At 29.4% G+C, this 25,308-nt stretch overlaps 6 protein-coding genes across 6 annotated transcripts; 3 read left to right on the top strand and 3 right to left on the bottom strand.

Annotated features, from left to right (window-relative positions):
• Window positions 1-960: 960 nt before the first annotated feature.
• Window positions 961-8,753, top strand: OCT59_016502 (uncharacterized protein; the record flags this gene model as incomplete). The annotated part of the gene is made up of 5 exons (XM_066145746.1): window positions 961-1,000; window positions 1,099-1,317; window positions 1,433-1,775; window positions 1,860-2,142; window positions 2,235-8,753. 5 exons carry the CDS (start codon window positions 961-963, stop codon window positions 8,751-8,753), a joined length of 7,404 nt encoding a protein of 2,467 aa, XP_066003499.1.
• Window positions 8,754-9,224: 471 nt separating this feature from the next.
• OCT59_016501 (uncharacterized protein) lies at window positions 9,225-10,790 on the bottom strand. The gene has a single exon (XM_025321372.2). It carries the CDS (start codon window positions 10,739-10,741, stop codon window positions 9,635-9,637), a length of 1,107 nt encoding a protein of 368 aa, XP_025169106.1. The 5' UTR covers window positions 10,742-10,790; the 3' UTR covers window positions 9,225-9,634.
• Window positions 10,791-11,352: 562 nt separating this feature from the next.
• OCT59_016500 (uncharacterized protein) lies at window positions 11,353-14,324 on the top strand (the record flags this gene model as incomplete). The annotated part of the gene is made up of 11 exons (XM_025327882.1): window positions 11,353-11,490; window positions 11,565-11,702; window positions 11,784-11,798; window positions 11,870-12,143; window positions 12,229-12,337; window positions 12,413-12,478; window positions 12,557-12,650; window positions 12,715-12,898; window positions 12,976-13,545; window positions 13,613-13,930; window positions 13,999-14,324. The coding sequence occupies 11 exons, from the start codon at window positions 11,353-11,355 to the stop codon at window positions 14,322-14,324; spliced, it is 2,232 nt and encodes a 743-aa protein (XP_025169107.1).
• Window positions 14,325-14,700: 376 nt separating this feature from the next.
• Window positions 14,701-16,787, top strand: OCT59_016499 (uncharacterized protein). The gene is made up of 8 exons (XM_066145745.1): window positions 14,701-15,221; window positions 15,286-15,331; window positions 15,403-15,457; window positions 15,536-15,619; window positions 15,693-15,848; window positions 16,004-16,068; window positions 16,140-16,448; window positions 16,523-16,787. Exons 1-8 carry the CDS (start codon window positions 14,722-14,724, stop codon window positions 16,661-16,663), a joined length of 1,356 nt encoding a protein of 451 aa, XP_066003498.1. The 5' UTR covers window positions 14,701-14,721; the 3' UTR covers window positions 16,664-16,787.
• Window positions 16,742-18,789, bottom strand: OCT59_016498 (uncharacterized protein). Its single transcript, XM_025321374.2, has one exon. It carries the CDS (start codon window positions 18,645-18,647, stop codon window positions 17,250-17,252), a length of 1,398 nt encoding a protein of 465 aa, XP_025169109.1. The 5' UTR covers window positions 18,648-18,789; the 3' UTR covers window positions 16,742-17,249.
• Window positions 18,790-18,966: 177 nt separating this feature from the next.
• OCT59_016497 (uncharacterized protein) lies at window positions 18,967-24,747 on the bottom strand. The gene is made up of 14 exons (XM_025311699.2): window positions 24,639-24,747; window positions 24,285-24,459; window positions 24,002-24,209; window positions 23,836-23,916; window positions 23,545-23,757; window positions 23,272-23,475; window positions 22,685-23,191; window positions 22,431-22,608; window positions 22,285-22,373; window positions 22,007-22,210; window positions 21,702-21,920; window positions 21,549-21,622; window positions 21,369-21,427; window positions 18,967-21,291 (listed from the first exon to the last, which is right to left on the bottom strand). Exons 1-14 carry the CDS (start codon window positions 24,727-24,729, stop codon window positions 19,043-19,045), a joined length of 4,551 nt encoding a protein of 1,516 aa, XP_025169110.1. The 5' UTR covers window positions 24,730-24,747; the 3' UTR covers window positions 18,967-19,042.
• Between the last annotated feature and the right edge of the window lie 561 nt (window positions 24,748-25,308).

Genomic DNA, 25,308 nt, shown 5'->3' with positions numbered 1-25,308 from the left:
TTGGTTTTCCTTCATTTTTTTTTTTTTTCTTCTTAATTCTTTTCATTTTTATTTTATCCAAACATTCGAGACTTGATTATTTCATTCATTCATTAATATTATTATTTATTTATTTATTTATTTATTTATTTATTATTTATTATTACCATATTAAATAACCCGACTTTAAACTCCCTTTTTTTTAATATAAAAAAAAAAACATTCTATTGAATCGAAAAAATTAATTTTTCATTCGTTCTTAATTTATATATAATATATATATTATTATATATAATATATTAAATGAAAAAGTTTAAACATTAATAATAAACTTTTTTACGGTCGTACTACATGTAAACAACACAAGAAATAACTAATATTTTTCATTCTATTAAAAATTTACAACAAATTCAACTGCAAATATTTTTTTTTCTATTCACGAAACAAAAAAGAAATTTTTTTCTTTTTCTTTTTATTTTTAACTTTTCCTTCCTTTTTTTTTTTTTCTTTTTTTATTTTACTTTTTTCTCTTTAAAGGAAAAAAAAAGAAGTAAAATAACACATCACATCATTCATCGGTTTTTTTTAAAAACAAAAAAAAAAAAAGGAATCACTTTTTTTTGTAAAGAAATTAATTATCTTTCGCGTTTTTTTTTATTTTTGATGAAAAATATTTTAATAATAATAATAATTTAATCTTTTCTTTTTTTAAAGTAACGTATATAATATCTGGTTTCATTTTTTTTAAAAAAAAGGACCTGCAACAAAAAATTTGAACGCCTTTTCTTTTTGGTTTATCTAGTCTCTTTTTGCTTGGACTGGTTCCAGTAATTTATTATTTTTCTAAAAAAAAAAAAATCATCCTTTAAAAAAAAAACAAACAAAGGATCCAAAAAGAAAGAGAATTAAAAAAAAAACAATAACAACAACAACAACAAAAAAGTTCCTTATAATTGGACATAATAAAAATAAAACTTAAAAATGACTAATTCAAATTCTGAAAACACAACGGTACAAGTGGGTAAGAATCAAAAAAAAAGAATCGAACAATAAAATTCGTTTCTTAATAAAAAAAAATTAATAATCAAAATTTTTTTTAAAAAATAAATTATCTTTTAGCTCTTCGTATAAGACCTCTTACACAAGAAGATTTGGTTAATTTACCTTCGAGATTTCAAAGAAATGTTTTATCTACTTCCCCTTTTACACCAAATCAAGTTATCGTTCATGGCGATAAAAAACTTACATTTAATTTTGATTATGTATTTGGTCCCGAAACACAACAGAGAGATGTTTATGATATTTCTGTCAGAAATATGGTAGATAAATTCTTGGAAGGTAATGATTTTTACTGTCGATCATATTATTTAATTTGATCGTGAATCGTTGTGATTCGTTTATTCCTTTCTTTAGTCCCCCAAAGTCTTAAATCCTAATCTTTCTCCTATAACAGGGTTCAATGTAACGATTCTTGCTTATGGTCAAACATCATCGGGTAAAACATATACGATGGGAACGTCCGATAGCGTATCATCAATCCAAGAATCACGTGGTATCATTCCACGTGCCTTACACACACTCTTCTCTTATATTAGTTCTGCGCAATTTAAATCTCGTAAAATTACAATGAAAGTATCATTTATTGAAATTTATAATGAAGATTTAAACGATTTATTAAATGATACCGATGATGATGAGAATAAACCACAATTATTAATTAGAGAAGATTCAAAAGGTAATATAATTTGGAGTGGATTACAAGAAATTAAAGTAAATAGTGTAGAAGAAGTTATGGGGTAAGATTATAATTTTATATTTTTGTTTGGTTTTTTTTTTTTAAAAAAAAAATATATATAATTTAATATATTTTTTTTTTACAGTCATTTAGCACGTGGTTCATTAAACAGACAAGTTGGAGCGACTGATATGAATTCACAATCTTCCCGATCACATGCTATTTTTTCTGTAACTTTATGTCAACAAAAACAAATTTCTACAAACGGAATTTCAAGTCCAACACCTCTTTCCCGTCCATCAACTCCTTCAACTCCAACAAAACTTGGTTCTCCCCCTCCAAGAAGATTAAGTAAAATACTTGATGATGGTGAATGGGTAACTGTTACAAGTAAATTTAATTTCGTTGATTTGGCTGGTAGTGAAAGGGTGAGTTATCTTAATTTATTATATATATATTTTGATTATATATTATATTATATATTTATTTACCGTTTTAATATATATATTACATTCCGCAGCTCAAACGTACCGCAGTTTCTGGTGATCGTGCAAAGGAGGGAATCTCTATAAATTCTGGTCTACTCGCATTAGGAAATGTAATTTCTGCTTTAGGTGATCCTTCAAAAGCAAGGAATACTACTCATATTCCTTATCGTGATTCTAAACTTACTAGATTATTACAAGATTCTCTTGGTGGAAATGCTCAAACTTTAATGATAGCTTGTGTTTCTCCTGCTGAATATAATATAAGTGAAACTATTAATACTTTAAAATATGCGAATAGAGCTCGTAATATTAAAAATTCTGCTATCGTAAATCAAGAAGAAGCTGGTTGGAATGATTTAGAACATTTACAAATTCTTGTCTTAAAATTAAGAGCTGAAATTAAATCTATAAGATTATCATCTGGAATTAATGGTTCTTGTCCTGCTACTCCTATATCTGGTAGAAATACTCCTACTTTTGATTCTTATGGTCATGGTAGAAGACCTTCTTCTTCTCTTAGTATAATTACTAATGGTAATAGTTCCCCTTCTTTATATAATCGTAGTAATAATAAAGATCTTGAATTACTTGAAGAACAATTAAAAGAATTACAAAATTCTTATGCTGAATTAACTCAAAAGTATGCAAAAGCTTCTGCTGAACTTACAGAATATCAAGATAATTTTGATACTACAAAATTTGAGGAGAGTAAAAATTTATTTGATAAATCTTTTCAACAAAATGTTGAACCTGTAATTAATGAATATGATAAATCTATTTCTGAACTTGAACAACAACTTGCTTTAACTCGTACTTCTTTAAATAATTCTGAAAAATTGGTTCATGATAATGAATTAAAACTTTATGAAGCTGAAGAATTAAATGAACAAAATAGAGGTATAATTGGTGATCTTAAAAATAAAATTGCTAGACTTATTGAAAGAGGTGAAACTACTGAAAATTATATTAAAGATCTTGAAGCTAAACTTGAAGCTCATACTAGTGAACAAAAAAGGGATCAAGAATTAATAAATGATCTTAGAGATAAAATTTCTCAACTTCGTATAGCTGGAGAAAATAGTGAAATCATTATTCAAAAACTTGAAACAAAATTAGCTAAAAGTGAAAGTAAATTTGCTTCAATTAATGAAACTTCTCAAAAATTGGAAAAAGCTTTACATGAAAGAGAAGAAGCTTATAATATTTTAGAATTAAAATATAGAAAAGAAAAATTAAATAATGATGATGATCAAACTTTATTATTGGCAGAAATTGAAGAACGTGATAATAGAATTTCTCACCTTGAAAAGAAAGTTGAAGAATTAATTATTGAAATTTCTCATTTGAAAAAATTAAAAGTTGATGTAACAAAAATTTCACCAAAAATTCTTAGTAGATCATCTTCAACTTCTTCAACTTCTGATGAAGTTGATACACCTTTTTCAACTCCACCTAGTTCTAATCCAATTTCAAATGAAAATTATGCTACAGTTTTAAATTTGGAAGAAAAATTATATGAATTACAAAAAATTCATGAAAAAACTTCGATTGAATTTGAAGAAATTAAAATAAAATATCAATCTTGCCTTGAAGAAATAACTGATCTTCATAAACAACTTTCAGGAACTAAAATGCAATTGGAAATTATTGATACTGATAATTCAGAATTAATAGATAATTCAAATGAAACTTATAATGATCCTAATGCTTTATCACCATTTAATCATGGATCTCATCGTAAAGCAAGATCACTTTCTGCTGAAATTCAAGGAGCAGAAAAGAAAGAACTTTCTAGTTTAGCAATGGTTCAAAAATTACAAATTGAACTTAAACAATTAGAATCACTTCATGCAGATAAAACGGCAGGTTTAGATGCTGTTAAACAAGAATTTGCCAGATTAGAAATTGGTCATCGTGAAACACTTGAAATTGTTGAAGAATTACGTGAAGAAATTAAAAGAAGAGATGCTCTTGCTCAAATTGAAGTTATGTCTGTTATGACTGCATCAGAATATTCTTATATGGAAGGAGGTTTTTCCACTGCTACTAGTGAAGTTGATCAACTTGATGTGGTTCATCGTCTTCGAGAAGAAGTTGAACAATTAAAAGAAGAACAACGTCGTGCTCTTAACCTTCTTTCCAAAAATGAGAATGATCCAAAGAGTAAAGAAATTATTAAAATTGAATCAAATATTACAGAACTTAGGACAGAATTATCACGTGCCTATTCAACAAAGAATCAAAAAGATAATAAATCTAATGATGAATCTCTTCATAAATTACAAGCTCAATTAAAAGAATTAGAAGAACAACTTATTATTGCACAAGAAAATCAAAGACAAGCTCGTGTCAATGAAGCTATTTCTCGATTGGAAGGAATTCCTAATTCTAATACTGAACAAGATCAAGAAACTTTGGAACTTACTCATCAAGTTGATAAACTTCAAAGTGAAATTGAATCTAAAAGTCATACCATTGCTGCAATTTTGTTCCCTTCAATTGAACATCAGAATACTATTCGAAAACTTGAGGATGAACTTTTAGAAACAAGGGATAATTATCGACTTGCACTTGAAGAGAAAAATAATATTTTGACCAGTATTCCTGAAGAAACTGATGATGAATTTGATTCTAATGGATTGAATGATAAACATATTTTAGAATTTGAAGAAAAAATTAAATATCTTGAAAATCAATTAAATAAAGAAAAGGAAGCACAACATATTCCAACTCCACGTAATTCTGTTATTATGAGTTATGTTGATCCTACCGATAAAACTGTTGATGGTCTTCAAGCGAAACTTGAAAGTTTACAACAAGAACTTGCACACAAATCCGAAACTATTGAAAATTTAAGAGAAGAACAAGAGATGGTAGTTGATCTTCAAGGTCAACTTGAAACTCTTAAAGTGGATATTAATCATAAAAATGAGTTGATTGATACTTTAAAACGAGATCTTGTAGATAAATCATCCCTTCAACAAAAATTACGTGAAAAAGAAGCTGAAGCTTTAGCTTTTAGAACAAAATTAATGGAAATACATAAACATGAAGAGGATTTAGAAAATGAAATGAAAGAACTCAAAAATCGTCTTCATAAATTAGAAAGTGGAGATGATGTCAATAAAATTCTTCAATCTGAATTGGAAACCTTAAGAAATGAACTTAAAGAAGTTCGAGGAAGAGAAGCTATCGCACTTGATCGACTTCGCGTTCTTAAAGCAAGATTGGGATCTGATAATGAAGAATCTCATTTACATGAACAATTGGAACATTTGAAGGTTACTGAAATTTCTCAAAGAGAAAGGATTATTATTCTAGAAAGTAAATTATCAGAAAAGGGAGAAAAAATTGATGAAGATCTTGTAAAGATTAGAACCGAATTGGCTTTAGCAAAAGAATCTGAAGCTACGCAAAAGAGAACCATTGATACTTTGGAACTTAAATTAAAGAAAGTAGAAGATAAATCTCAAGTTTCCGCTCTTAAACGTGAAATTTCTGGATTGAAAATTAAAGAAACTGAACAACAAAAGACAGTCCAGGAATTAGAAGAAAAAATTAATGAACAATCAAATAAAGATTTACAACAGGTTAACCAATTGAAAGAAGAACTCGAAATACTACGTAACAATGAACGTGAACAACGTAAACAAATTGATACGCTTGAAGCTCGATTGGAACTTGTTAAAGATGAGAATCCAAACATTGCGGCTTTAAGAGATCAAATTGCTGGATTGAAAGCTTCTGAATCGGATCTTCGAAGGACAGTTTATGATCTGGAGTCCAAATATTCTTCAGCTCAAAAGGAAGCTAAAATTTTTGAAACTGTAAAGGAAGAAGTTGTTCTTTTAAAACAATTAGAAGCAGAACAAAAATCAACTATTGAACAATTACAATCTCAATTAAAAAAGGTCAGATCTTCTAAGGAAGTTGTCAATAGAGAACTTCAAACTGTAAAAGGAGGATTTAGTTTACAAAAAGAACTTGTAATCTCTCATGAAGAAGAATTAAGAACATTAAGAGCTGAATTGGCTTCAGCAAAAGGAAACACTTCTACATCATCCGAAGAACTTGATAAAGTATCAAGATTATTAAGTGACACTCAAAAAGCATATAATGACGTACAAAGAAAAGTTAGAGAATTAGAAATCGAGATTGAAACTTACAAGATCGCTGGAGTCGCAGGAAATGAAAATGTTGGTGCTTTAAGGGAAGAATTATCAAATACAAAACTTGAGATGATGGCTCAATCCGATATTATAAATGAATTAGAAACTCAAGTGATTATGATTGAAAAAGAACGTGACCAGCATTTAAGTCGCGTTAATGAGCTAATGAATGTACTTGAAGAAAGGGAATCTTATCAAAAAGATGCTATTAGAGAACTTGAATCTACTTTAATAACTTTAGAATCCGAAATTTCTCTTGCAAAAGATTCTTCAAATTTGAGCAAAGACGCTATTAGTAGTTTAGAAAAAAATCTTTCTATCGTAAGATCACAACTCAAAGAAGCTAAAGAATCCGAAGAACAACGAACAAAGGTTATCAATGAATTGGAAAGTAAATTACAACAAGTCACGAATATAATTTTACAAAAAGAAAAAGAAATAAACAATCAAGATACTGTTATAATTGAATTAGAAGAATTAATACAAAATACTCAGATTGAATTGCAAACTTTTGAGATATCAACTACTTCTTCCGAAATTGAATCATATAAAACGGAAATTAACAAGATCAAATCATCAAAAGAGAAACAAAGTCAACAAGTTAAAAATTTAGAACTTAAACTTAGCGAAATGAAAGATCACCGTGATGATAAAATGAATAAATTAGAAGAAGCTAATAATGAAATTGTTTCTCTACGGGATAAATGTTCTGAATTACAAAATGAACTTGATGAATTGAATCATCTTTCATTTATTGAAAAATATGAAAAGATTGACGATAAGATGATCGAGGAACTTACAAATCAACTCCAAAAAGAGCATGAAGAAGTAATTATAAATCGTGAACGAGTTTCCGAGTTAGAAAAATCTACACAGCAACTTGAATCGGATAAAATAATTCAATCTGAAAAGAATTATGATTTAGAAAAACAGGTAGAACAACTTCAAAAAGAAATGGAATCATTAGCTGAAGAATTTTCTGAAGCCGCCATGAAATCCGATGAATTATCAAGACAACAAGAAAGTCGTATTTCCGAACTAGAATCTGCTCTTGAAGAAGCTAAAAATGATGAAAATATTTCGAACACATCTCGAGGTTCAGGAGTCACAAATTCTGCATTGGCTAAATTAGCTGCTGCAAACGAAAATTTACGACAGACTAACAATGTTCTTAACAAGAGGATAACTGATGCTGAAGATCAAACTCGCAAGCTAACTGAAAAAGTAAAATCTTTAGAAAAGGAATTGTCCAGTCTTAGTTCAAGTGAAGCAGAAGAAGTAAAGAGATTAGAAGAAAAGATAAAAGAACTTGAATACGAAAGAGGAGAATTAGAAGAAGCTAATGAATTGTTCTTCGAAGAACGCAACAAACATGATCAGATGATCGAATCTTTAACGCAACAATTACGATCAATAGGTATGGGTGGAAATAAGCCGGCAGGTCAAATCGCTCAATTAAATGAACAGATTATACAACTTGAGAGAGAAATGTCTGAGTTAAAACACAATTCTAGAGAAAAATCTAAAGAATTAGAAAAAGAAATTAAACGACTGAATGAAATGCTTGAACAAGATTCTAAAGATTTAGGTTTAAGTCCGCGTAATAGCTTAAATAGCACAGACGTTGATGATCCAATACAAGCTAAATTTTCACGACAAGAAAGTACAATTGCACAGCAGAATAATCTTATTAAGACACTTAAAGAAAAGGTTGCGGAACTCGAAAAAGTATCATTTGATAACGAACCAGGAAACAGAAATTCAACAATATCTAATTCTTCAAGAAGTGTTCGTTCTATTGCAGGAAATCGTTCAAAACCACCACCACCAATGCCACCACCAAATCATCCACCACCTCCCCCTCCATCACATCCACAAAGCCCATGTACACCTCCAGCAACACCTGGATTATCCATTGGACTTCCACCACGTTCACCTTTTCCACCACGACCTGAAACGACTTTATCACGGCAAGGTTCTGATGCTAGTAATCCTGAGACTACATCAGAAATCCAAAAACTAAACAAGAAAATTGTTCAAATTGAAAATGACAACAATCAAGCTAAACAATTGGTTGAATCTTTGAAGGCCAATTATAATGACAGTGAAGATAATCTTCGTTTAGCTAAACAGCAATTATCAATATTACGAAAGGAAAAACTTGACTTTACTGAACAGATCAAAGTTTTGAAAGAACAATTGGTAGATGCTCAAGTACAAGTAGAACAGGCCAAATCAACAGTACGAGAGGAGAAGAAGAATATGGAGAGTGTGTTGGAGGAAGAGCGTAAAGCAAAAGAAAGGGCTGAAACAGCAAGATTAGCTCTTGAAAGCGAAATGGAAAAAGTTATGGCCAAGAAAAGTAAATTTATGTGTTTCTAAAGGCTTTAACTTTTTGGCATCTTGAATTTGCAAATATTTTCATTAAAAAAAAATATTTTTGTGGGAGGTAAAGAGCAGAATTCTGTGTTAACATCTCTTTAGAGATTTAAAAATCAACATTATGGACAACTTTCCTAGAACGATTAAAATTATCAAGTTTTATTTGTTTTCATGGGTTATATACAATACATCCCTTTTACAATATGATACATTTTCTATTGAGGAACTTTAACAATTTGCCTTTCAATCTTCATATTCTAATTAAAGGAAAAAAAAAAAAAATAATGAATCATTGAAAGATTTGGTTAGTAGTATCTCAATAATTTAAGATTATTTAGCTTTTCTTTTGCCTTTCATCATCATCAAAAACTTTAAATCTTTAAATCATCATTTTTGCATATATATGTACATTTTCATTTTTATATTTTAGATGCAAACAAAGTTTTATAAGTTTTAATAGCATAGAAATTTGCATAAAATATATTTTAAAAAACATTATTTATTCACTCAAATCCGTTTTTCATCATTTTATACATCTTTTGTATTTTTATATATAATAATTTTTTTAGATTTGTATATTAAATTATATATAAAAAAAAAAAAAACTTTAGGGAAACAAAAATTTTAATTGGAAAGGAGGGATAGGTTAATTATAACATTTTTTTCTTTAACGTTAAATAATTATTTGTTTTCATTATTTATTATAATATACATCATATTATTTCTCTTTACATTTTCTCTTTACATTAATATAGTAACATAATAATAAATAAATGCTTTTCCAACTTTACGTCTATAAAATCTCTTTTATTCAAAATCTGAAATATCCAATATCAAAATTGTTAATAAAGAAAAATTATTACGATGTGAAATTAAAATTTTTAGTAATTACTAATTCCAAAAAATCTCACAGACATTAATTCTTCCATCCATTCTACATTCAAGTTTTCGATTATAAATTTCATATTTTCAGTATCCTTTATATTCAACCAATTTTCATGCACGAATTTTAATCCTGCTTTTTTTAAATTATTGTTATTAGATTGCCAACCCATCAATAAAATTTCATGCCAATTATCATTCGAAATCATTTCTACGATCTTATTTGCAACGATTTCAATCAAATCTTCAATTTGACACATATCAGCCTCACTAAACAGACCCATGAGTGCATCAAAATTTAAACCAGAATCAAGAGATCCATTATAAAAATAATAAACCATTGCCTTATAATATTCATATTTTACACCTTTAATAGCAATTTTTGACTGATTTGATTCCGTCCATTCACCTGTGAACATATTCATAAAATAAGTTGATTTAGCTGCAAGGACAAGTCGAGACGCCTTTAATTCTGAACCACAGTCAAACGTGAATGTAATATCACTAAAATATGGATTATTAAAAAATTGTTCTAATGAATGAGAAAGTAATGAAGATTTGTTGATACTATTTTTAAAGTCATTTTGTGGTTTTTCGACTTCATTTATATGAACACGAATGATAATATCTGTACTTATAGATGTATCATTATTTGGAAATAATTGATTGATCTTGCATAACTTTCCTCCATGTGCGTTTTTAATTCCAAATTTTGTTCGATGAGTAAAAGAATTTTGATTAAACATTATAAATTCTTCAAATGAGTTCATATTTCCATGTATCTGATTTTTAAATACTTTGAACTTAAATGTTGAAATCCTATCATTTAGTTCTTTTTCCCTTTCAAAATCTGTTTGTAATGCTACAATATACATATATAATGAAAAGTCCTCCCCAATATTTTCAATATCGGCAACGAGTCTCCATGTATATTCAAGTTTAATATTATTATTTGAATCACTCGGAGCTGGAGAATTAAATGGTTCACTTATTATAAAATGCAATAAATTTTGTTTATCACAAAAATGTTGAAATTCTTTTATTACCCAAGTATGTATAAAGGGTAAGCATGAATTATTGTGGACAGCCGAATAAGCTGTAGACATTGTATTTGTTTTTAAGAAATTTGGAGCGAAAAAAAGAAAAGAACATTATGAAAATCATCTTGTCCAAACTTGATTTGTAAGGTTTATGCATAATCACGATTTATAATTCGGCTATTATGATAATCCAGGCAAACTTCAAATTCGTTTGTTAACATTGTTAATTAAAATTCCATGTATGGTCAATTGATCAAATAGAAAATATCCAAATTTCAACCATCAACGTTAAATTGCCACGAGAGTTAATTTCTTATAAGCCATGACAACTCGATTCATTATAGTTATATATAGTAATCAAGAAAAAAATATTTTATAAAAATGAATTTTAATTGGCTAGTATCTACATTTAATATTTCCTTTTTCGATTATTGTGCCTTGAACTTTAGATCGCGGATCAATGATTTTTAAAAACGTTTTCTCAGCATTTTATCGATCTTTCACAATTTTTTTCTTTTTTATTCTGTATGATTTTTTTTTTTATTTTTTAAAAAAAATGATTTAATTTAAACAAACACGTAATTCGATTTATTCTAGCCTTTCGGCTATTATTTCTATGGAATAATTATAAATAAGGCTGAACATGCACGACATGAACAATATCAATTATTTTCAGAATGGATAATATAAAACGAAGACATTTAACTTCTTATCGAAAAGAAGGATATGAACCAGTTCTCAAATTCGATGACAAAGATTTCAAAACTAAAGAACCAATACAAGTATTCTCTAATTCATTTACTTTCTCTATCAAGGTAACGAAGTGATCTTTTTTAAGAAATAATAGTCATCAGTCATCAATCATCATGTTGATGCTTTTTCAATATAGTTACAAAAGAATCTAGCAAAAACTCGAGCTTTTTACAATAAATATTACAATGTAATAGTCCCTCTAGTTTTCACTTTCTTATCTTTTTGGTCGAGATTTTATTTAATTTCACTTTCGGATATTGTAATGTGGGATGAGGTAAATTATCTACAAACTTTATTGTTTTATAATACATTGAATACATTGTAAAGATATTAAATATAACATCACCTAATGCAGGCACATTTTGGCAATGTAAGTACAAAATCAATTCCATTTATTACATAGGTTTATTATAGATTGAATTTTTTTTCACTATTTTTTAGTTTGCATCACGTTATCTTAAGCGCGAATTTTACTTTGATGTGCATCCACCTCTTGGTAAAATGATAGTTGCATTAGCAGGACTGCTTGCCGGATATGATGGATCATTTTCATTTGAACCTGCTACTAAATATCCGGAAAATGTTAATTATACAGTTATGAGATTGTTTTTGGCGTCGTTTGGAGCGGGGATGGTTCCTTTGGCCTATTATACAACCAGTGAATTGCGTTTTTCAAGTCAAGCCGTTATTCTAGTAACTTTGATGGTATTGCTAGGTAAGTGATAAAAAAACGTTTTTGAATATTGTACTTAATTAAGTATTTCATTTGTTTATTTTATTATTATTTCATTCGTATTTAGATACAGCTTATATTTGCATTAGTCGTTTTATTCTTCTGGATTCGCTGTTATTATTCTTCACATATACAACCGTATTTTGTTTGGTCAAATTTCACAATCAAATATACAAGTATGTGTCATTTCAACAAAGGTATTTATTTGAACTAATTAACAAATACGTATTATAAAACTTTTTTAAATATAGACCTTTTTCAACCAATTGGTGGATATGGCTTTTCATGACTGGAATTTCTATAGGTTGTGTCTCAAGGTAAATCATATCGTTTATATAATAAATAAATATTATATTTATATAGATAAAATCTAATAATTTAAAATTCTATTTAAGCGTCAAATGGATCGGATTATTTACAACAGCACTGGTTGGATTATATACAATTGAAGATCTCTGGAATAAATTAGGAGATTTGGACATATCGAAGGTAATAGCTAACTGTATAAATTACTTTTTCCCTTTAAAGTTTACGCTTAATTTGCTATATTTAGGTAGATTATCTAAAACATTGGGTAGCGAGAATTATATGTCTCATAATTCTCCCTATATTGATATATGTGACATGTTTTGTTATCCATTTCTCAATTCTTACCCATACTGGACCTGGAGATGCTCAAATGAGTTCTCTCTTTCAGGCTGGTCTTATTGGAAACAACTTTTTGGAAAGTCCTCTTGGTTTGTTTGACTTAATAATTATTAAATTTTTATTTTTTTATATGCAATTGTACTGATTTTCAATAATTCTTATTTAGAGTTGGCGTATGGATCAAGATTAACCCTTAAGAATATGGGATTTGGCGGTGGACTTTTGCATTCCCATATTAATCAATATCCCGGAGGATCAGAACAACAACAAGTATCTTGTTATCATCATAATGATATTAACAATGATTGGATGATACTGAAACCAAGAAAAGAGCAAATGTACAATAATATCACTGAGGTCGAATTTGTAAATAATGGAGATACTATTAGATTATTACATCTTAATACCAGAAGAAATCTACACAGTCATGAAATTGCTGCCCCTGTAACCAATGTACATTTCGAAGTTAGTGCTTATGGTAATGAAACATTGGGAGATGATAATGATTATTGGGTGATTGAAGTTGTTAGTGATACAAATACAAAAACAAATCGTATTCGAACATTAACGACTAGTATAAGACTTCGTCATAAAGTAATCGGGTGTTATCTCCGGTCTGCTAATAGAGTATTGCCAGAATGGGGATTTAGACAAATTGAAGTGACTTGTGATAAGCGTAACAATGCAAAGGATATTTACACTCATTGGAATGTTGAACGACATTGGAATGAAAAGTGTAAGTTATTAAAAAAAAACCATACTTATATTTGCTAAATTATTTTTTTTTTTATAAATGCTTTTAGTACCACTTGGTAGTAAAGTTAATTTTAAATCAAAATTTCTACACAACTTTTGGCATTTAAATGTCGGTATGTATACCGTAAATAATGCACTAATTCCTAATCCCGACAAAGAAGATTCCATTTCATCCTTGCCAATACAATGGCCAATATTAGAAGTTGGACTTAGAATGAGTGAATGGGCAGATGACAAGGTTAAATTTTTTTTACTTGGAAATCCAATTGTGTGGTGGTCTGGAACTGCTTCTTTGGTATTATTTTTCTGTTTATTATTCTGGTATTCAGTGAGACAAAAAAGGAAGTATATTGAATTTTCACCAGGTATGAACATTAATTAAATAATTTTGTTAATAATTTATAAAATAAATATTAACGGATTCATTTTACAGCCGAATGGATACATTTCTTGTATATTGGTAAAATTTGCGTAATTGGATGGTTATTACATTATATACCCTTTTTTATAATGGGAAGAGTTACATATTTACATCATTATTTTCCCGCATTATATTTTTCAATCTTAATGGCAGGATTTATATTTGATCATTTTACCGTGTATTGTAATTTACGGGCAAAGAAGATAATATTTGGTATAAGTTATGCATCCATTATAATTGTATTTTGGTACTTTAAAGATATAGCATACGGAATTAATTATCCTTCAAGTAAATTGAAAGGTAGAAAATGGCTTAGTACCTGGGACATTGTAAATTAGTTATACCCCGTCGCACTAAGTGTGACTTATGATATAGAGCATCGTAATTTCCTTAATGATATGTAAATATTTTTTTCCCGGGATGGTAATAAACTTTAATTATTATATATATAATTACATTATCTAGTCAAGTGACTTAATAATGACTTCTACTTACAAAGTTTAAAGTTTAAAATAATGATTGTACACGTGATAGTAAGAGTGTTCATAAATCACACGCCATGAAATTACTTATATTAATCTTTAATTCTTTAATTACAATAAAATAATTTTTATTTTCATTAATTTTCTTATGTTTTGTCATAGTGACACGATCTCTATTTTGATTGGTTAAAATTTTGATATCTTGCGTTGGAGATCTAATAAAATTATATTACGTAATATCTGTGACTCCCTAATGGCAGACGAAGCAATCGAAAGCCAAGCCGCGCCCAAGAGAGGACGAGGACGGCCAAGAGGTGCTAGAAGTACTACTCGATCTAGAATCACTGCGGAAAGGCAATCAGGAGTTACTCGAGGAAGAGGGAGGGGTCGGGGCAGAGGGAGATCTGCTTCTATAGAAGACGAAGTTTTAATGACAGATATAAATAGAACTCCTGAACAATCTAGACCACTTTTGTCAGATATTAATATGGATTTAGGGTCGGAAATAAATCGTCCAATGTCTCCACAGTTAAGCAGGGCACCTTCACCTACTCCCTCATTAGCTTCAATTTCGAGCGGTAGACGTTTTGGTTCCTTATCGCATGATCTTCCAGCTCCAGGGAGATTAGCTTCGGTGAGAACAGCTCCAACTGGACATTACTTTCTATCAACGTCTTCAAGAGTAACGTTACGTGGAACACAAAAGAAAATATTTGTTCCGACAGTACCTGAAGCACATAGACGACCCCAACCGTAAGCATAATATGATTAAAAGTGTTTATAAACACAATGACTAATACCATGCAATCCTTTTAAGAACAATAACTGCCGACACAATTACCCCTGAATTATTTTATGTAGAAGTGAGCATTCTATAGGATAATTTAGTCTTTTTATAAATAATAATATATGAAACTAAAATAATACTCTTTAGGATAATGAACCATCTGGTTTTGATTCAAGTGGACGAGGAATAGATCAAGGAAGAGGTATACTAGAATGTGATCGGTTAAAATAATTCATTAACTTATACACAATCCTTTTTGTGGTATTACCAATTTTGTTAGGAACACGTGGACGTGGCAGATTTATGCCAGATTTGGTTGCATCTGGACCCTTTGCATTTGGTTCAAATACTAATATTCAACCACGTAAGATACATCATAATTTTTATACTATCTTTGGATAATATAAATTGATAATCATAATCACCTATATCACAAGTGGATACCACAAATGTTTTTAGTACTTCAATTATTGAAGAAAGGAAAAGCAGGACAGATAATGCTGAAGATTTTGATTCTTTCCGAGAAGATCCATGGGCACCGGATATGCTTTTAGTTGAACATGAAAAAGAGGATACTGCTGGTATATTGGAAGGTAAGGTCATTAATGAACTTATATACAATATATAGTTTATTCTATTAGCAATTCTCTAGTTTTTGCATTATGGAGTCAATGGCTCGTGATTTTTGTTGATTTAGAAAGAGATAGAAACCGAAGTCGACGAACTTTCTTTTCTTTTTATCCATTAGGCAAGGATGTAACTGACAACGAAAAATCGAAAGAAGTTAAAAGGAAATTAATCCAGTTTGATGAAGTAAGTTACAAGGAATTATTTTGTTTAATTTAGATAAAGTGTGTTTAATAATAGTTTTATATTTATATTAGGAAAATCATCTATTATGTTTCCAATTGCCTACTATCTTGCCTGAATTTGAACCATCTAAACGCTCAAGGATGAGTGGGTCCAATGATAGATCATCTCAACTTGACAAAGGAAAAGGCAGAGTCGCAGATAAATTGGGGACAGGATCACCATTAACACAATTGCCTGCAGGACAAGGAAAAGGTAAAGAAAGAGAGCAAGACAATGCGGGGGACGCCATTAATTGTAATAAACCGGAGGGGCAGATAGGAAGACTGGTTATACGTAGGTCAGGTAAAATGCAAATGATACTTGGGGATTTTACATTTGACGTAAGTAGCTTTAATACTAAATACTTAACTTTTGTACATCGATTAAATATGATTTTTTTTTATTAATTTATTAGGTTATGTCAGGTTTAGATCGAACATTTCTAGAGAATGCTGTAGTGATTGATCCTTCTCAAGAAAGTGTTTTTAATTTAGGTCAGATCACACAGCATTTGATTGTAAAACCTAACATTGCAAGCTTGTTAAATGATATATAAATGATTGGGTAATATAATTATTTAATATATTTAATATGTAATATGTAATATTTATATCCAAACGATTTATATATTTTTAATAAAAGTGGTTGGACTGTTGGCAAATTTATTGTATAATATATAATTACTGTACTACCTATTATCCAAATGGTAATCTCTGAATTACAGATAATAATTTTAAAATATTTAAAGTATATAAAGAACTATTGATAATTAGTCACTAATAATTTGTAATATTAAATATATATCCAAGATTATATTTTAATATTTTATAATCATTTAATTTCAAACTATAAACAATTCTAATTTCATACTTAATTTTCAAAAATAAATTAATCATAAGATTTACTTATCGTTATGTATCAAGTTTTATAATAGTATTCAGTTTCGCTTAGAACTTTTCTATTTCCTAATTGTTGATCATTTTCCAAACATAACAGAAACATCAGTGAAAATTTAGGGCATACTGTATGGATCAAATTCATAATTAATAATTAACTTTTATAATAATAATATTGATTTATTAAAATATCTAAGTTTCCTAATAATTATTCCAAATGTTTTTTTTTTTAAATACATTATATTATTAATATAAACAAGTCCAAAGTAAGCGATTAGTCAATAAAGCTATGTTACAAAGATAATTATCTTCCCATTTAGCCAATTTAAGACCAGCAGCTTGTTCAGCTTTAGCTTTTGGTCTTAATTCTTCGACAGAATTTAAATATTTTTCGTCCCCCCAAATAATATAAGATAATTCTAAAATTTTAACATAATCATTCATTTCAAAACCTTTAATATTGGGTACAGGCCAACCTTTACCATCATTTAAAGCATAAGGTAATAAATAGTCAACAGCTTTACGTATACTTTGACCTTCAGGTCCGACATAATTCCAAGCATCGATTTCAAAATGATCAGCTCTTTCAGCTAACATAAATAAACCTTGCAAGTTAAATATTGAATAAAACCATGATGTCGGCCTTTCGGTTTCATGTGGTTGTTGTCCTGTTGGTAATATACCTTTATTTATCCGATTTTCTATAGATTGTTTAGCAAAAGCTTTTGCTTCATCATATCTACCAAGATAATCTAATAAAAATAATGCTTGTACATCATAAAATGTACCATGATTATTCTTTGCTTTCCCTTCTCCTCTACCCATTTTAGATGTAGTAAACCACACATAATATTCCGATAACCATGCCTTTAATCCTACTTCAATGCTAGGATCCCATTGATTCGAATATCTCATAAGCGGTATTGCTTGTAACATTCTAAATATTTGATGAAAATCCAAAACGCCAGTTTTCCATCCTATGACTTCCCCTTTTCTAAATCCAGCATAGTTTAAATTTGGGTTCATCTTAGTTTTTTCATCTAAGAACCATTCTCTAATACGATACGTAGCCTTTTGAACATAAGTTTCATTTCTAGTAAAAAAATATGCGAATCCTAAATCTTGGACTTCTCTAAACATTTGTCTCATAAAAACATAGTCTAGAACAGTAAAAAACTCGGGATTAACATAACCATCTTTACGAATATATGGCAATCCATCAGGTTTAGTTGGATCAGGCCAAAAATATCTTCCCAACGACATATAATCATGCGGATCTCCTGACGGTGGTAATTGTGGTTTTAATGTTACTGAATATACTGTATTATTTGCTACTGCTCTATCTGCGTTACGTGTTAATGATGCTATTGCTGTTTTATGTTGTTTACGAAGTGTATGAAGATATGTAATATATCCCTTTGCATTTAAATATTCTTTCTGCTCTCCTTTTAAATCCGTTATAGTTGTTGTTCTAATTGCATCAATAACTGGTCCTGGTCCATTATTTTCGATTGGCGAATTACTATTTTGTCCAACACATGATTGTTTTGAATAATAATTTGTTGGATTTGTTGGCCAAAATATAAGAAAGAATATTGTAGCAACGAATATAAAAACTATAATTTTAGATCTCAAGAACGTCATTTTTTTTTATAAAAAAAAAAGCTAGTATTACTTTTAACGTTAATTATTTAAAAAATTCAAACCAAACGAACAAAAAGTGGCTTAAAAAAGAATTTCTGCCACGAATGATAGATAATGTTTATAAATATTATTACAACTCATAAGCACAAATTTAAAAAAAAACCAAACCTGCCGTGAACCATAAAATACGTATATTTTTACTTTCAAAATGCGGTAGTGAATTTGTACAACTAGAAATTTTTCATTATGTGAATCAAAAAAATTGTTACGTTATACTGCTTCAAATAAGATTTGCAAAATTTTATTGGATAATTTTTTTAAGATAAATTTCCAATTGTAAATTGGAACAATATATTATAATTATAATCTTTATTACATTGAATTGTCATTTATTTCTATTTATTTGACTCCATTCTTAATCGTTTATGCGTTGATTTGGAAGAGGATGCTGCCGCTGACTCATTTTCATCATCATCTGCAGAACACTCGCTACGCTTTCTATTATAACTCTCTAATTCTTTCTCTTCAATATATTCATCTAAGAGTTCAATTATATCCTGTTCTACATCAGAATTTATCGAATCAGTCTTTGCAACTGATGCATCGTCTACTTCTTCGTCTTCAGTTATATGGCCGTCATTCTTCTCAGATGAGCCATCTTCCATTTCTTCAAATTGCGGGGTATTAGTTTTCTTTTTACCTTTCCGTTCACGAATTTTATCGGCAGATCTTGAAGTCTCTGATGCAATCTCATTATCATCATCTTCCTCATTTTCATCTTGCTTTTCTTCTTCAATTTTCTCTATGTCTTCATCATCACCGTCGTCGTCATCATCATCATTCAGAACTGAATTTACTTCATCTCTTGTATCCTCGTCTATAGGCATATTAGGATCAACTATATTTCCTTCAATATCGCGACATTTGAGAGCTCCCATGAAAAATGCTTCTGGAGGATATCCATTATGTTGTAACATAGCCTTAACTTGGAAGATTACTATCTCCAAAGACTTTTTTACAGCTGGGACCATTGCAGCCAACATAGTATCTTTAGCTACCTTCACATGAGTGCAAAGCGTCTGAATATTCCGAGTTGCGTTCTGAAAATCTTTAAAAATTATCAATGTTACATCTCGATGTAACTTGAAACTCTCATCTATGAATGGCAACATTTTTTTGACAAACAAATCAATAAAACCACGACCATATCTCAACACCACGGAGAGTATAACACGCTTATGATTTTTCTTTATAAAAGAAACCAATCTTTGCCAACAATAAACCATGCTGGTAAATTGCGTTAGGATTTCTTCTGTAGTCCCATTCATCTTAAATTCCCGTAAAGTTTCAATTAACTCTATAGATAAGGCCTTGTAGAAGTGTTGAAACGTATCCTTATTAAATAATGGATTTTCTTGTAATACTTTTTCTTCATTATTTTCAAGAGAGGGAAGGACTAAATCAGCATAGTATTTGATTCTTTCTATTTTATCTATCGAATAATGAATATCTTGTTGTATAAGATATACAATTGAGGAAGGCTTCAATTGTTTTCGATCCTGCCATTGATAAGTTGCAAAATATCGTGCAATATCTCCGAATTTAACGGATAATTCATTTGGATCAGGTGCGAGTTCATTAACTTTACAAAGTATCTTATGAAATAAAATAGCCAAATTTGCAGTTGGAAGTTTTGATGAAAATTTAAGTAAATATTCAAATACATCCGTGATAGATTTTTGAAGACAATCACGTTGAATTGAAGTAGTCGTGGATTCGGTTAAAGAATCATCTCTTGAAGAAATTTGGTTCAAAATGTTGATTAATGTCTGTACATTATCCGGACTCTTCAAATCAGACCATGAAACCAGTCGATGAATTATTTCAAGTAATAACTCAAGACACTTTTGGGTTTCATTTAACTCATTTCTTTCTAACAAGACATCATTGTCCGGATCGAGCAAGTTACAAATTGACTCAAATTGAGTTAATAGAAGTGGCAAATACTTTTCGGAGACTGTACTAACAATCTCCAATGCGGACTGTCGCGAAATTAAGTCAAATCCTTTAGATTTTGTATTGATTTCGTTCTTTTTAAACTTCTTAGCGAAAAAAGGTATATTCATAGATGATGGTGATATTTTGTGTTCAAGCTTTCGATTAAGGTCTTCAAGAAGATAAATGATTTCTTTAGGTTTTAAACGAATTTCATCATCACAAACTTCTTTATCTTTAGATCCATCATCGTTATCGTCATAATCAACTTGAGACTTTTTGAATTCTCCATACTTTAAGATACCAAATGTTTCCATTTCAAGTTCGCGCATTAAAGGTCTTAAATCCGCAGCGCACATAAACTGCGGAACAGAATCATTAATTTTGCTTTGTTCCTCTTCTTGTTCTTCAATTCTACGAGCACTTATGATCTTTCCTTTACTAATAGCCGATCTTCTTGCTGTCTTGCCTGCTCTAATAATATTTCTTTGTGAAGTATCAATTGGTATGGCAATAGCCCTGACTTTTGTAACTGATTTTTGTGTAGGTACTCCAAATCCAAAGGGCTGAAAGGTTGGAGTTATTTTTAATAACTCGGTCAAAAGGTTCTCTAATTCATTTATATTCTGTAATCTTGTTATTATTTTTTCTAACAAATCGAACAAATTTACTTCTTATTAATAAGGTAGGTAAATAAAATCGGTAAATAAAGAGAATAAAACTTACTACATGTTGTATCATCAATATCCGATTGACTCCAAAATGCGTTGACAATCTCTCGGAACCTAATTATTTTAGTGAATATATAAAAAAAAAAATTCAATTTATTTTCATAAACCGTTATGAAATATCTTAATCCGAGTCTTTAATCTTAGAAAAAGAAGTGAAATGAACAATATAGCCTACCAGTTAATAGCATAAAATAATGCGTTACATGCAGTTTCGTACATTAATTTTGTATAGTTGTTACTTTTCATATGCTAGGAAATATAATAATCAACAAAAAAAAAAGAAAAAAAAAGATAAACTTGAAGAAAATACAAAAAAAAAAACCCTTACTTCTGCTGTTTGTTTTTCGTACATGAGTATCCCCATGCCCAACAAGGCATCGATCTCTTCTAATGATCCTTTATTTTTGGCCTTTTCACACGCTTGCCATAATTTAAACATTGAACAAGAGCTCATTATCCAATCACGTTTTACACCAAGACTTGTGCGTACGTCTGCGGATACATAAGGCTCACATAATAAAGGGTATATAATATTTAATAATTCACCCTATTTATGTTCAAATGTAATAAATCGTGAGAATAAAATAAGGACTAATAAAATAACAAAACGAGTTGAGTGATTTATTTTTTTACATCTATCTTCATCCAGGGTTCGATTGGTATCCGTGGTAAATGATAAGCCTCCTTATTATAGACTGATATGTCATCTTCATCTAAGATAAAGTAATCTTGAAATGGAGAAGCTAATTTATCATTGATCCAAATGACGAGATCCTCATCTAAAAGATCATGAGAAATGAAATAGGCGAGCTCGTCAAACGCAAAAGAAAGACAAGCCTTTAAAAAGTAGAGAATAAATTTCAAGATAAAATAGTGAATACGTAAAAACGATTAAATTATGTTTACTCTACCATTGATCTCACACAATGTCGCTCAATTTTAGTAAGAGTTTCTTTTACTATATCTAAGAATGGATTACGTTTCTCTGAGTCCTTTAAACCTAATAGAAAGTATTTTAGTAATTTGATTAAATATTAATAAAAAATTTGCAACTTACCAGAATTTGGGTCAACATCATTTGAACTTAATTCTTTGGCGCCCAAAGTTTTCACCAAAGCTAAAGCTCCAATGACACCGATCTGTTTGTATTTTTCACTAGGATTCGACAATTGTTTTTGAATAACAATTGAAAACTCAGAAAGTAAGCCACTTCTACCATCCCCGTAGTTAGCGTCCTTCAATAATTTCAATTTTAATTAAAACTCGTTGATCAAATAACTTCTTTAAACATTAAGAAGTTAGTAAATTTACCTCACATATTAGTTTACTTAACACATCAAATAATATTCTAATTTGATCTATTAATAGGTTATCCAAATAATCCAAGATCCCTTTCACAAAAATTGTGAATCGGCATATTTTTACGAGATCAGTTTCAACGAGATGTGAAAGTACTGATAGTGCAGAATCTGCCTCAGTATTTGAACCACTCCCAATATGTGTTACTAACGAGGCTATAATTTCTTGTTGTTCATAAGTTTCGAATACCATGAAAGAACTTTTATATAATGAACAAGCAGCCCGTGCTAATGTTGCTTGCTGTTGACTTGATCGAAGAAGGCTTTCCGAAAGTGAAATAATATTATTAAAATATTCTTGCAAACCTTCATAGTGACACGTAATGGCTTCTTCTAAAAGCTCCCTTGTAAAAAGGCCACTTTCAATCTTTTTACGGAATATATTTTCAACTTTTTTCTTTGCACCCGGGATTGAATGCATAATCAACAAAACCAAAACGTCAATGATCATGTGTTTTGTCTAAAAATAAAAAAAAAAGCAAGTCAATTTTTTTAAGATTTAAAATCTTTTTAAAAAATTATATGAGCCAAAACTTGTACCGTCACTTTGATATCATTGATTGCTTTAATCCAAGCGTCCATAATGAACTTATGAAATTGAATTCCGTTTTTAATTGAATCAAGAATCAAAGATTCAGGAACTTGTTCCTTTTTCTTCTTTTGATTACATTTCGATTGGTTTGCTTCGTTTTGTAATTTTCCTATTGAACGAAAATCGACTCTTTCCCTAATTTGTTTAATAATCTACAAGATAATTTATTAAGACTTCAACCACATAAAATTTGTCAAAATAAAATTATCAATGAAACATACTATAAAAGCATCTTCAAGTGTAGCCGTCTGAAGCAAGAACTTGATAATAAGTGGTAAATCTTCCAAATCTGCTGATTCAAGCTGATCAAAGACTGTTTCGCGAATTTTACACATATAATCTTCTTGTATTATAAAATTAGAGAGTGCATCAAGAATGGGGACTATTAATCGATGGCTTTGGTCCATTAAATCTATAAGAGCCTTAATAACCGTCTAAAAGTATTTAAAGAAAAGGATATTATATTATGGGTAATCATTCTATATTATTGTATTCTTAAATACATTCATTACCATCTGTTCTGAATCGTTAATAATTTCAGGTAAATTTATTATAATTTCTCTTTGGATGTCTAAAGGAGTGATGGGTATCATCTTTAGGATAATTTGGATATAATAATCAAAATCTAGTTTAATAATAGATCATCAAATACAATTATCATATTTATAATGTCTTTACCTCCAAGATTTTTTCTGTTAAACGAAGAGGGTCAACTGTATACTCTAGCCATTTCAATTGTTGTAATATCAATCGTGGAATTGGTGATTCAACGCTATCATTATCCGACTCTGAAATGAATGTCGGTAATCTCTCTAATAATTGGTCAAATAGTTTTGATTGGATAACATCGATACCCAATAGAATTCTAATCAAACTATCTGTACCGCTAATTGATAAAGATTTTTATGGTCAATAATAAATTAAGATTAAGAAAATCAACGAAGTTTTTTTTATTAATTACAATCTTGATTCTCCGTTCACCAAAAGAGGTTTTAAACACGTCATAAACTGTGCTGGATCCTCGTCCAATAATTCTTGTAATGCTTCTAAAAATTGATCAATAATAGGATCGGGATACTGCGGATGCGACATTAACTTTTGACAAAGTTCGCGTCGAAAAGTTGAAGGTTCTATCCCTATTTAAAGTTTAAAAGTGTTGAACAAAAGATTAATCAGTTTGAATTCGGTCTCAAAAAATCAATTAATAAAAATTTTTGATTTTTCCGTCTTGACATAATCTTTGAAAGACGCGTCATTGGTATGAAAAATCGCTGTGTAAAATACTTTGCGTATTCACGCGTTCAACATATCCTACCCAGTTCGTGTGGCCCTTCTCCATTACTTTTCAACTTTAAACCAGCTTCGGAAGTTAGAATATGAAATATTGACTTTTGTCCTAGAGACATACTTATATGTTAAAGACTTGAGATAATTGTGATACAGTAATTGTAAATTAAACTAGCGAAGACTCTTATTTCGGTATTTTATACTCACGTTTGTGCAACCATTATAATCAAATAGACAAAAAAATTTTTAATAATAAGTAGAGTGTAATGATCGACCCTTATAAACTTATTTTCCAAAAAATAAAAAATAAAAAATATACGATATTTTTATTTATTATCAACCATAATCGTTAAAGAGCATTTGCTGAATCAAATATCAAGCCTTATTTTCTCATACGGACATTGTAAAATGCATATTTTAAAGTTGTATTGTATATCATAATTATCTAAAACATTATTTATTAATATTGCATATATCCACCATATGACCGATCAAAAGTCCACGGGAAAAATATATATCTAGATGATTTTGATTAAACAACTTGCATAAATGATAAGTGTAATCCAATATTGTGCACATTCTTGGACTAGATCTCCATTATTAAAATGCATAAAATGATACAAACAAATACTAGGTACGTACTTAGTATTTATTGATTATTTACGTTCATTTCTTTGAGTGTGCACATTAATTTTTAC

This window comes from Rhizophagus irregularis, chromosome 25 (assembly GCF_026210795.1).
Source record: "Rhizophagus irregularis chromosome 25, complete sequence".
Lineage (NCBI taxonomy): Eukaryota > Fungi > Glomeromycota > Glomeromycetes > Glomerales > Glomeraceae > Rhizophagus > Rhizophagus irregularis.
The sequence above is the reverse complement of the archived record's forward strand: the minus strand, read 5'-3'. Positions and strand labels throughout refer to the sequence as shown.

Excerpts from the sequence above, each read along its gene's own strand:
- OCT59_016501 (XM_025321372.2), bottom strand. The coding sequence starts at position 10,741 with ATGTCTACAGCTTATTCGGCTGTCCACAATAATTCATGCTTACCCTTT.
- OCT59_016499 (XM_066145745.1), top strand. The coding sequence starts at position 14,722 with ATGGCAGACGAAGCAATCGAAAGCCAAGCCGCGCCCAAGAGAGGACGA. Across the intron at positions 15,222-15,285 it reads GCACATAGACGACCCCAACC|AACAATAACTGCCGACACAA; the intron begins GTAAGCATAATA and ends AATCCTTTTAAG. Across the intron at positions 15,620-15,692 it reads AAATACTAATATTCAACCAC|TGGATACCACAAATGTTTTT; the intron begins GTAAGATACATC and ends CTATATCACAAG.
- OCT59_016498 (XM_025321374.2), bottom strand. The coding sequence starts at position 18,647 with ATGACGTTCTTGAGATCTAAAATTATAGTTTTTATATTCGTTGCTACA.
- OCT59_016497 (XM_025311699.2), bottom strand. The coding sequence starts at position 24,729 with ATGTCTCTAGGACAAAAGTCAATATTTCATATTCTAACTTCCGAAGCT. Across the intron at positions 23,917-24,001 it reads TAACAGAAAAAATCTTGGAG|ATGATACCCATCACTCCTTT; the intron begins GTAAAGACATTA and ends ATTATCCTAAAG. Across the intron at positions 23,192-23,271 it reads TCAATGATATCAAAGTGACG|ACAAAACACATGATCATTGA; the intron begins GTACAAGTTTTG and ends TTTTATTTTTAG.